The sequence below is a fragment of the Puma concolor genome, chromosome B2 (genome assembly GCF_028749965.1).
Source record: "Puma concolor isolate L17-30 chromosome B2, mPumCon1.1.hap2, whole genome shotgun sequence".
NCBI lineage: Eukaryota > Metazoa > Chordata > Mammalia > Carnivora > Felidae > Puma > Puma concolor.
Window position 1 is genome coordinate 38,694,709 of NC_141671.1, and position 12,596 is coordinate 38,707,304.

The window sequence follows — 12,596 nt, forward strand, 5'->3', positions numbered from 1 at the left end:
TATAATGCACAGAAGGGGGCTGGTCATCCTGGAGACCAACTGTAATGGCTGCAGGGATATTTGCTCCTGTGGGCAATGGACACCCTATAAGGCTTTGGCATTGCTGTGAGAACCTATCTTTCAAAGCTCTTTTCTTCGTTGTGATTCTCTTTGTGCTTAGGGATGCCTATTTGCCAACCTTCCAATAACTAATCTATTTTGTTTCTTAAGAGAAGATGCCCCAGATGGAGGCAGTTTAAGAGTTCCTATCTAGAGGGGCTCCCGGGTGGCTCAGTTGGTTAAGTTTCTGAGTCTTGATTCAGCTTAGGTCATGATCTCATGGTTTGTAAGATCAAGCCCTGCATTGGGCTCTGTGCTGACAATGCGGAGCCTGCTTGAGATTCTCTCTCTCCTCTCTCTCTCTTCCTCTCCTCTGCTAGTGCGCTCTCTCTCTCTCTCAAAAATAAACAAATGCATTTAAAGGGAAAAAGAGTTCCTGTCTATAAAGGAACATCCTCCATGATAAATTTAAAAATTCTTCTCTGGTTTACAGTGAGTTTGACTGGCATGTTTTTTCCTGAATCCATCCAGACAGAGCCAGATCCTGGACCCTGGTTCATTTACCAAGGTGAGACCACCTTGTCAGGACTCTGGGAAAGCAGCCATCCATCTTTTTTGGCTGTCAGTCCAAACAAATCATGGCTTCCTTCTTATACATGACAATTATTAGAGTCACCTCTTGTCATTTAATACACTCTACAGCCTTCTGACTTGCTCAAATCATTTTTTGTTTGTTTGATCTCCAAACTCTGACAGCAAAGCACTCAATCAATTCCGTGAAGCCATCATACATACTGGTTATGGGCTGTCACTCAGATAACTGCATGTCTTGGAGTTTTAATGCTCCAAATTGTGACAGAAGGGACCTTGAGAACTCAGCTTTGCTCTTTTTGTTTCTAGATGCCAAGAGTTATCTCACAGAGATGCCTATCAATCCTGCTTTGGAAGATTCCTAGGGTCCCTTTCCATTTAATTACCTTTTGGACACAATGTTTTTGCACGTGATTAGCAGTATTTTCAATACACCTGAAAACTATTTTTTCCTTTTTGAGTCTCTTTAAAGATGAATTACAATTTATCGGTCACTGTGCATGACATCACATCATATACAGTCAGTCTGCTTATAAATGTGTTCCCTTGGCAGAAACCAGTGTCATGCGGAAGCTGCATTTGCTCACAAAGGATATTTTCTCTAGTAAGTTAAAGTTTTGCACCCCCAAGAAGAAGTCACCAAATATAATGTCAGCTTGCAGAGCTGAGCCCAGTTGGCTGTAGAGAGAAGCAGAGGGCTGTACACAGTCCCCTTCTCCCCACATTCCTTCTCTTGGTCCAGTGTGGCCAGTGCTCCTGGGTAGAAGAAAGGGGTTTATTGTATGGCTCTTCTCATCCTTGAGCGTGTTATTCGCATTTCTGTAACTCAGCGCCTCAACACTTCCTTATGCACTCTTCTATCACGAAGCCTCAAATTAGCAAAAAAAATATTTGATGTTTTCTTTTTTAATGTTTTTTTCCCATGAGTGGGGGAGGGGCACAGAGAGAGGGAGACAGAGGATCCAAAGCAGGTTCAGTGCTGACAGTAGAGAACCTTGAATTCAGGAACCGTTGAGACCGTGACCTTGGCCAAAGTCACATGCTTAATGGACTGAGCCACCCAGGTGCCCCCAAAATCTGATGTTTTAGAGAGTATTTCCCTGTATGTGTTAGGAATTTAACATTTCTTCCTATTTATATCAGTTTTTTAAATTAGGATTGTAATTGGTTTTGTTAGAGCTACAGTTATAGAGTTGCATGGGTTTTGAGAGAGTTTCCCAATCTCAATTTTCTTACTATCCCTATTATTTTTTAGAATGTAATTGTGCATTTCTTCCATTATAGCAGAAGCACCCAAAACTTAAAACCAGTTTTTAGGTTCCCCATGCACAGCTTTCTGTTTTGTAGGATAAATTACTTTAACTGTTATCTTTTCTCATAGGACCTCCAATTCATTCCTTTACAGATGTCTTTTTGTTTCAACCCACAGACAAATTTCTGAAAAGGTCTGTAATGAACGTGGTTGTTGGGTGCCCTGCATTTCTCCCTTTGGAAAGATAACTCTTCAATTGGGTTCAGTTTATGTGGTGCAGGCGGCAGATTAAGCCCCAGCCTGAGGAATGGGCACAGCATCTAGGCCCAGCCAAAGTGTTTCATTCCCCTTGGACAGAGGGATTGCTTTAGAGATGGGCACATGGCTTAAGCCAGGCTAAGCATCCTCCCTTCAGGGACTTTTGCCAGCCTTGTGGGGAAAGATCCCATTTACTGGGATTATGAATTCCACAGACCATGTAAACTGAGAGCTTTCAGAGGTACTTTGTCACTAAATGGGGTGAGGCCGTCAGGGAACTTAGTCAAGTAGCACTGAGAGATGGAAGGAGGGGTAGGGAGAGGAGGAGAAAAAGGAAAAAGAGGAGGAGGAGGAGGAAGAGGAGGGGGAGGAGGAGGATGAGGACAGGGAGGACGAGGACGAGGAGGACGAGGAGGAGGGAGAGAAGGGTACATGTGAAACCAGCTGCACTCCTTCGACTTCTGGGTTACACAAGACAGTAAATTTCCTTTTATGCTTATAGCCAAACATACTGGCCAATACAAACTGAGCACAGATTAACTGAATTTTTTTGACAAGGGTGTTAAAAAAATCACATGAACACTCGAATTCACAGAGCTTGTTATTTAAAATAAACATGTGGTGGGGGCACCTGGGTGGCTCAGTCGGTTAAGCGTCTGACTCTTGATTTTGGCTCCGGTCATGATGTCACAGTTCCTGAGTTTGAGCCCCGCACCGCGCTCTGCGGAGCCTGCTTAGACATCTCTCTCTCTCCCTCTCTCTGTGCCCCTCTCCTGCTCGCAAGCTCTCTCTCTCAAAATAAATAAATAAACTTAAAAAAATTATAAAATAAACATGCAGTGAATTGTTTAATAAAGCCAAAAATCTACTCTGTAACTTTTTAGTCATTACTTTAGCTGCTTTTTCTGAACCATCTCTCTTCTCATACAGAAAAGGCAATGTGCATATGGAAATACTGGGCAGAGTGAGTCTTGGCTTCTGCATTTCTTAGCTTTGAGAATATAGTATTTTTCCACTTTATGGTAACACGTTTTTATTTTGTGGTCACTGATGACTCCTATGCCTGCCCTTAATTGGGCTTTCTGTAGTCCTTATTGGTGCGGGTTTTGGTACTTAGGCATAAGTGCTTCGTGACCCCCATTCCTACTAAACCTCATCTAAGTTAATGATTTGAATTCTCTCATGTTTTCTGAAGCATCTCTAAACCCACTCAGTTGGAATTGTACGGAGCCTGAAAATACAATCCTGCTATTCTATTTTCCGAACCATTGAAGATGATGGTTGAAACCCATGTGGGACACTGAATCCTACCAGAGCTGCTTCAAGTCCACAGTGTATCTTTCTGCAAACCAGAAAAAATCATCCCTTCCTAAGGGCAGACGTAACCCTGGGCTGGTGCGTATGGAAATGAGAGCAAGGCTGGGTTTCACCCCACTGGCCCCTGCAACTAAGCCCCAATATGTACTAGATGACCTATCATTAATCATGTTACAAAGACCCTTTTAATCTTCTTGGGCTGTGTGTGCATGAGCTAGGGTGTTGTTTGAAGCTTTCATTGGGCACATTGGATAAAGGCCAAAGATTCAGGAAAACTGAGTAACAGCTGAGTGAAATTTCAAATGTGGAAGAAAAATTCAAAGTCAGAGAAATCTGAATTTATGGAAATATGAAACTGTATTTAAAGGTTTTTGAGTGGGGAGTGCCTGGGTGATGCAGTTGGTTAACATTCGACCCTTGGTTTTGGCTCAGGTCATGATCTTGGAGTTCATGAGTTTGAGCCCCATGTCAGCGTCTGTGCTAACAGTGCAGAACCTGTTTGGGATTCTCTCTCTCCCTCTCTCTTTGCCCCTCCCCTGCTATCACTTTCTTAAAATAAATAAATAAATACACTTTAAAAAGTTAAATAAAAGTTTTGAAGTTGGACAGAAATGGAATTTAATTCCAACTTGGTCACTTAGCAGGCAACCTCACTGAAACTCCAATTTTTAAAATCCACAAAATAATGATAATTCACTAGAATTTCACAGACTCTAGACTACCTCAATATTAAGACTCTTCTTCATTCCAGAAGTTTGCAAAACATGAAAAAAAATGGCCAGGTGGGATGGCCAAATGTATCTTGATTTCAGAGGTGTTAAGACTAAAAACTGTGGTCTAGAATATACAATATATGGTAATACCCCTGCTCCCCTTATGGGTAATGGCTCTTCTTTGAAAGGATTAAAGGAGATAGCATATGTCATGTTCTCGGCATAGCACAGTCAGTGCTCAATAAAAGGTGGAAGCTGTTGTTGGGGTGGTTGTTAATCGGAGCTAGTGTCAATGAGTAACAAAAGAATACACTTAATTCAGGTCTTCAGAATCTAGCAGAATGACCTGGATGTCATCTTTCCCCTACTCCCAGATAAGATACTAGAAGCCAACATGCACCAATAGGTCTAGAAGTAAACCTCAAGAGAAGATCAAAGCACAGAAAATGCACACAACTGAAAATCTTCCTATTTGTTCTGCTGATGGAGACCCAGATCTGAGGAATGATTTTCCCAATGCCCAAATGTATAAGAGAAATGTTTAAAAATTTTTTAAATGTTTATTTATGTTTGAAAGAGAGAGAGAAAGAGCAGGGGAGGAGCAGAGAGACAGGGAGACACAGAATCTGAAGCAGGCTCCAGGCTCTGAGCTGTCAGCACAGAGCCTGACTTGGGGCCTGAACCCACAAGTTGTGAGATCATGACCTGGGCTGAAGTCAGGTGCTTAACTGACTGAGCCACTCAGGTGCCCTGAGAAATGTTTTTTTTAAGAGTGTTGTTCAAATGGTGGGTTGGGGTCCTTTGAATTTGTAGTACAAGAAAAACCTTCCAGAGTGTTTTGTTAGTTTTCTAGTGTTTGGTTTTTCCCCCTTACCTCCCGCTATAGCTACTTCTATTACATTTCCTATGATTTCTGAATTGACTTCTGATTGGCTTACTAGTGAAAACCCTTCTGTACAGCATCCGGTGACATTAGTTTTCATTTAGGCCTGGAGAGGTCAGTAGAGGATGAAGAGGTGCGAAGAGGTGCCAAAAGGTGCCAGTCAAATTCTTTCACCTGCCTCCAAAGCAGCTGGTTCCTAGACTGGTCTCGGAGTGGGACTTCTGCCAAAGAACAGCCCTTCAATTGTTTCTTGTTGCCAGAGACAATGCTGCCAATCATAGAACACGGACATAGAAGAACGAATTCCAGAATTCTAGTAAGTGAGAAATGGCCTGGTTGATGCCACTGCTTCTAACACAGTCTCATTCTTTCCCCACAGTTTGGGCTCAGTAGCATTTTTAGAGATAGGATGAATGGAAGCAGGGTGTATGTGAATGTTTAAATGCACAGCCCATGTGATGAAAAGCAGTCTAATGCTCTTGTGTATGAGACAGGGAAATACAGTGAAGATAGCTCTCCTACACCAACAAAGACTCTACCTTTTTTCAGGGAGATCTTAAATTGGCTATTTCTTCCATTTCCGATTTCAACTGATTCAACATCAGAATTGATGCAAATGGTGTACAGAGAAGGACAGAAAAGGACTTGGTGGCAAGAGTGTATCTACCTAGTTTGGGGTGGCTTATTATAAGAAAAGGAAATAATATGGAGGTTTTGGTTGACTTATGCCATGTAAAAATTGGATATTATGTGTTTACAGCTGAATTGCTAGCCTCCAAGAATTTTGATGATGAAACTTGAGTGGTAGTTCTTGATCACAATGTCAGAGAAAACCAGATTACCCAGGAAGACAACCTAAATGTGACACGTGGGCTGGTCGATCTGTAGTTCACAAATACAGCTTTCATTTCCTCTCTGCAGGCCAATTCCATGTGCACTCCACAGCATCCCATTCCTGCCCTGGGGTCCAGAAGCAGGATGTGGCACAGTTTGGGCATGGAGCTGAGTCACCATCCCACACATGTGATGGTACATCTGTGCCAAGCTCCCACCTCCTGACTCTTACATTCACTAAGTCTAAGATTCCAGTCACTGGGGACTGAAAACTCCACTTGATTTAATTTCTCCCTAGGAAAAATGCACTTAGAAAGGTCATTAATATCCTGAAACGTTTCCTTCAATACTGCCTTGGAGATTTTAAATTTAAATGTGTGTACAAGTTCCACGTTATACTTCCTTAATCTTAACCTTGTCAGAACATGCAGTAATGACCCCATGGTGGGCTACTTTTGGGGTTAAGCACCATGAGAGCTGGTTCAGTAATGAGGCTGAGTCTCAGTGATCTACTCACTGGGGCCCCCTTGGATCAAGAACACATTTGGAAGATGGGTGGCCAGGGGATGGGTCTTAGTCTGCTCTTTGCATAAAGTAAAGTAAGAGTGACACTGGCTTTATTAGGACCACTAAACTACCACTTTATTGGTAGCAGTGAATACTTGAATCTCAACATTGGTATGAGCTCTGCTTGTTATGATCCAGAAAAAAAACAAAGGTCCACTTGCCCAAGGTTTCTGCTAGCATATCTGGACCCTTTGTGTGTTCAGATCATCCTCTCTGAGAGATGAATTATAGCCATAGGGCAGCCTCTGACTTGCCTCCTCTTGAGAGGCAAACTGGATCCATGAACATATGATACTGGACCAAAATTATGGAGAATTCAGAATTATTTGTGATAACAACCTGTACTCAGAGTGAAAAATTATATTAGTGTAGGTCATTGGTGTCTTTCATCATGAGTCTATTTCATTAGTGTTGGAATGAACACTTTGGTTTTACTTTGGTTTAGTGAGTTAGATATTTTTCAAGAGCAAAACTTTGTATTACTTTTGGGGGAAGAAGCAGTTTTTAAAAGGTCTTTCCCTCTTATGTCTCCAGGGATGAAAACAGACCACTGGGTTCTTTGAGTCCCACAAGACTGACGAGTTGGCCCTGGATATGCTGAGGCCTGCTCCCCCTCCCTTCCTTTCAGGCCACCCAGCTGGGTGGGCCAGCAGAGCCCTGCTTCTGGGACCAGGCTGTGCCCCAGCAGGGTCTGCTTTGCTTGAAGTCCTGGCCCTGTTGAGGGGCACTTATCTAGAACCAATTTCCTTATTGTTTTGGCCACTGACCCCTCTGAGAATCAGATAAACTAGGGATATTTTCTCCAGAAAAATGTATGTACCCTTAATGCCCAATTTTTTCATGTAGTTTCAGGCATTTGGGAATCCAGGTCAAGAAAGAAGTGTGTAACCTTTTTTTCTTGCCAGGGATCCTTCTGGCAGTCTGATGAAGCTATGGACCCTCTTTCAGAATGATAATTTTTAGGGTGCATAAAATAAAAAAACTTTGGATTTTAAGAGAAATCAGTTATACCTGAAATAGTTATCAAAATTTTTTAAATGTTTGTGATACAAAAATATCAATATGATATGCTTTTATATAAATGCATGGAATTAAAAGATCTAATGGTGAGTCTAATAACTACCATAATTTTGAAGTACTGATGAGCATAAAAGATATTTTATGATATCTGCCATACTGCAATTCTACTGGTAGTAGGTGTTGCTGGTCCTACTGGGCTTGGCTGCCTACAACATCACTGTCACTGAAAGTATAGCTAAATTGCAGTTAGTTTGGTGAAAGCAAAGGCTCATTCCGCCTCATCTCCCTCCCCCATCCTAGTTCCTAGAACTTAGGTTGAGAACTCCTGAGACTCTAGAGATTTTCTGCATGGTGCTGGGCATGGCTCAGGGACTGGCTGCCTCAGGTTGTAGAGGAGAACATAAGCCTCCTGTTTGGTGACTGAGTGCCCAAGGCCATTGTAATTTTCCATATTCTGTAGGAAAAGCCAAAGGGGACACTCACGGCAGCTTCTGTCCTCACTTATGGGGGAAGGGAGGTGGAGACAAGAGAGATGCAGGAAGTCAGCTGTGATCAGGGAGGTAACTTCTGCTTTCTCAAGCAGGAGGCAAAGGCACAAGGGGTCCCTCTCCAAAGCTGTCTCAGCCAGGGAGATGGGTCCTTGGGTATCTTCTAGCTTGGGATGAAGGAAATATTTTCCTATCACTTTGATAAAAATACAGGGCACACTTTTATTGAGTTTGCCTCCTGCCATAACCTCATCTTTCCAGGAATTCTCACCTAAGTGGGGAGCCCTGCTGGACTGCTTGTGTCCTGGGAAGGCACAGAGACTCATTTTCCTTCTCCTCTTCCTACTGGCTTACTGAATGGTGCCAAAAAATGCACACCTGTGCCAAAAACACTAAGTCTAAGCTTGGGGCAAGGGGTGTAAAAGTGTTTCACAGCACTTGAAAATACAAAACATTACTGTAATCTTGCCATTATGACTAGTTGAGCTATTGTTAAGGAACACTAGGGAAAAGCAAAACTTTCTCATTGGGATGCTAGAGCTCAGGCCTGCATGAAGATGAAACATTCAAGTTCAAAATGAAAGAAAACACTTTTCCTGATGGATGGTAGGAGAGATGACAAACTTCCAAGGAAAGGCACTTTCAGAGCGGCTTCCTTGGCAGGTGTCTCTTGAAGCTAGGCTTCATGGTTATTTGGAGGCACATCATGACCTGATTTTCACCAGGAAAATGGTCTGTGAAAGAGGCTTACACAATATCATCTGCTTACCAATTTTACTTCTTGTTTCATTTATACTTTCTCCCAGGGCCTTTGCTTCAGAAAATCTGGAGAGGACAAAAAAAAAAAAAAAAAAAAAAAAGAATTTAACTTTTTCTGTTCATTTCAAATTATGCTTTAAAAATAATAGATTCCAGAGAACTCTCTAAAATAATTTAAAATGTTATGGAAAGATATAAAATAGAATTTAAATAAATGATATATATTAGCATTAAAAATAGAGATAAAATTCATGTTAATTACTGGTATCATGAATTTTTACTTCTCTATCCACCACGGAATTTTCATTTTCATATTCTGTAATTTATGACTTGCAATTTTGAGTGTTTTATGATGCAAGGGAACCAGAATAAAGCATGGCTGTAAGACTTTTGTATGCTGCTGTGTTCTATTCATCATAGTACCAAGATCCTATAGTTGTAGTCGAGAATGCATACTTACTATAACTTAAATAACATTTTTTTTTTCTGAGTGTAAAGTAATAGATCAGAGGCTGGCAAAACTATAGCTGGTCACAAGACACATCCAGTCTACCGCCTATTTCTGTAAATAAAGTTGTACTGGAACACAGTCACCAGCATTCATTTATATATTGTCTATGGATGATTTCATGTTGCATTGGCAGAGTTGAGTAGATGTGACAAAGACTGTACAGCCTGCAAAGCTAAAAATATTTACTAGCTGGTCCTTTACAGAGAAAGGTTTCTGACTCCTGTTATATGTGATGTTTAATCAGCTTTTGAAAATATGAAAACAAGAAAAAAATCCCTAATAGCCCCTACCCAGAAATTAGCACATTTTGAGCTCCAGCCAGTTAAAAAAAATATTTTTTAATGTTTATTTATTTTTGAGAGAGAGAGAGAGAGAGAGAGAGAGAGAGAGAGAGAGAGGGTTAGGGGCAGAGAGAGAGAGGGAGACAGAGAATCTGAAGCAGGCTCCAGGATCTGAGCTGTCAGCACAACGCCTGATGTAGGGTTCAAACTCAAGAACCATGAGTTCATGACCTGAGCCGAAGTTGGACGCCCAGCTGATTGAACCACACACGTGCCCCTCCACCCAGTCTTTTTTATACTCAGTTTTGATATAGTTAAGATCATACCATGTATATGATTTTGTGCTTTGGTTATTTTTCACTTAGCGGTATAATATAAGTCCTTCCTCCTGATATTAGAAACTTGTCCATTATCTTTGATGGCTGTCTACTAGTCTACCAGGTGGTTGTGATGTTTTACTTAATGGTTCCTACATATTTTCCAACAAATATGCATGAGATGCCACTGAGAGCCCGACTTTGTGCTGGGGAAGTGGTATAGGACATGGCTGGCCTATGTGAGAAATATGCAGTCTGGTCCCCAGTACATGGCGGACCCTTAAGAAATGTCAGTCTTTCCCTTCTTTTCCTTTCTGCAATGAAATTTAGGGGGGCAACGGAAAGTCTATGAAACAAATCTGCAATATGTGGCTACAGTAAATCATTATGCTATTGTGGATAACACTGGCCAAGCCAGTGGCGGGGCCTGTCTATGAGTGGAGAGTAGTCAGGAAAGCTTAATGTACAAGGTAGGATTGACCTGGCTTTTATAGATGCTACCCACCATCATGCTACATTAATTGTCAACACTGGGTCACCTTGATTTTAACTATCTCCTCTCTCCTCATTCTCTCCTCACCCCGCAAGTCTTCCTGGATCCTAGGAAATCCCAGATATCATGTTATTTTGTGTGTAAATATTTTGGTTGCATAGGATTTTGTTAGAGGAAGTGGGAAGAAGAGGACATTCAAGGCGGGGAACAATGCAAGCAGAGGCTAGAGTGCCACGGCGGCTCTGTGCTTGATGGAAAAGTATGAATTATGTCACTGCTATTTTCCAAGTCTGGCTGCTTGGCCTGTGACTGCAGACAGGAAGTTTCCACGGAAGGGAACTAAACTGTCTCTCAATGTTAGGTTTCTTGGGACTCCGCCCCAGCTCCCTTGTTAGGGTGTTTAGGCTCATCATAGATTATGCATGTGCTCTTTTCAGCTAGGGCCTGTCACCTTCTGGAGAGAAGTGCAGTCCCTTTCGATGTCATTCAGATGGAGTTCGGGTCAGCAAACATTCATAGAAGTCACCGTGCTGGGCCCTGTAGGCTTGCACTGGCCTTTGCCCACTGGGCAGACAGAATCTGAGGTGTGGTCCAGGCTGCTCAGAAGAGAAAGGCTATTTTCATCCTTCAAATTCTGCCAAGTGGAGGACCTATAATTGTTTGACTGTTGGCTGTGTCCATCCCCAGCTCCTAGGATTCCACAGGGTTTGATAATCCTTCACTGCTCAGTGAGTGATTCCTCTTAATGCCTGTTCCATAGAGTTCACTCACCCATTTAGAAGAGTATCGAGAATAAGGAAGATACGAGAGGAGGGCTGGGAAGCTGATGAAATCCATGTCAGTTCTGGAGGAAACGGGAGTAAAAAAAGGGGAAGATATCCAGGCAAACAGGCAATCTCCACAGCAGCTGTTCAGAGGAGCCCTGAAGGGCCTGGGATGGAGCCCCCTGGCCTCGACAGTGCCCACATTGGTCCAGGAGGGCATGGGGGGGGGGCTGCTTCGTGCCGTGGTCGACCCACTCCAAAGAGCGGCCCTGTGCCAGGGCTTGGCAGACACTGTGGGGGAAGCCACGAGCTGTTCCAGTCTCTCCCCTGCAGCCCAGCGCAGAGCTAATAAGGACTTTCCCACTGAAGAGGTGTGGGCTGAGGGCTGTCCTGTCTGCATGAGGCCATTTTCCTTCCACTCTGCAGTTGTCACTGCTCCAGGCCACCCCACCCACCCACATGTGTTCCTGATCTCCAGCTGTCAAGACAAACTCTTGACTAAGAAAGCCCAACCCTGAGAAGAAGCGGGGGTGGGGGGAGTACACGAGAGGCAAGAGAGATGAGAAAGAAGTTGACCCCCCATTTCTGCCAAGTTCTTCCTTGCCCACCCGCATCTCCACACCTTCTCAGCCCAAGCCTCCCACAGCCCCACTGCCTCCCTTTCCTCTGGCCCCAGACTAAATGCTGATCAGCAGGAAGAGGAGCTCCCGACTCCCTCCTGACCCCAAAGAGGCACATTCCCATTAATGATGTGGCTCAGGGAACCAGCCTGTGTCCAAGGCGGCTGGAGCTGTGCTGACCTTCCCCAGGGCACGCTGCACCTCTGGACAACATCCTAAGCTCCTGCTCACTGGAGAGGAGGCGGAGGCTGCGCCTTGGGCAGGGCCAGGGAGAAGGCTCGGTGACTCAACCTGTGAGCCCCTGAGGGTCTCCTCCTCCTGGCTGGAGGCATTCCTATCCGGGAGTCGCTGGCTGCACGGTCCATTGTGCAAGGGCAGCGTCGCTGGGGGCCGTTCCAGTGTGGAGGCTGGCAGGCTGTTCTGTTTGCTGTGTAGAAAAATCTCTACCTCGGGGCAAGGCCTGGGCTTGGAAGGGGAAGGAATGCAGTCCTCCGACTGCTCTTTCATAAGCCTGGCTTCTCTTGACGCCCAGCCTTCACCAATCCCACAGCAGCCACCATGCGCCTGGCACCATGCTGGACACTGTCCGCAGCGTACAAACCATTCTCCTTCTTGGCTTCCATGTCAGCCATGTCAGCAGCCCGGCTGCTCCTTCTCTGTCCTCTTCCGCAGCTGTTCCTCAGATGCTGGGAATTGTCAGGGTTTTGTCTTGACCCTCTCCCCACATTACCTCTTCTCCCAGGGCACTCCACCACACCAGTGTCTTCTCTTGTCATCCCCACAGACAGCTCCCATATCTGCACCCCAGCCTGCTTTATTTCCTGACAAATGCATTCCAGGAACTGATCACCCCCAACGAAAACCCCTCCCCTTCCTCCCACCTTTCCTC

At 43.9% G+C, this 12,596-nt stretch overlaps 1 protein-coding gene across 3 annotated transcripts in view; it reads right to left on the reverse strand.

Moving 5' to 3' along the window:
• The window catches only part of KIF6 (kinesin family member 6), a 384,724-nt gene that overhangs the window by 76,171 nt on the left and 295,957 nt on the right, over positions 1–12,596 (reverse strand). For all 3 annotated transcript variants that reach the window (XM_086706762.1, XM_086706761.1, XM_086706763.1), the window contains one exon: positions 8,732–8,787. In XM_086706762.1, the coding sequence (XP_086562888.1) occupies positions 8,732–8,787 (56 nt within the window). The remainder of the gene's footprint in view (positions 1–8,731; positions 8,788–12,596) is intronic.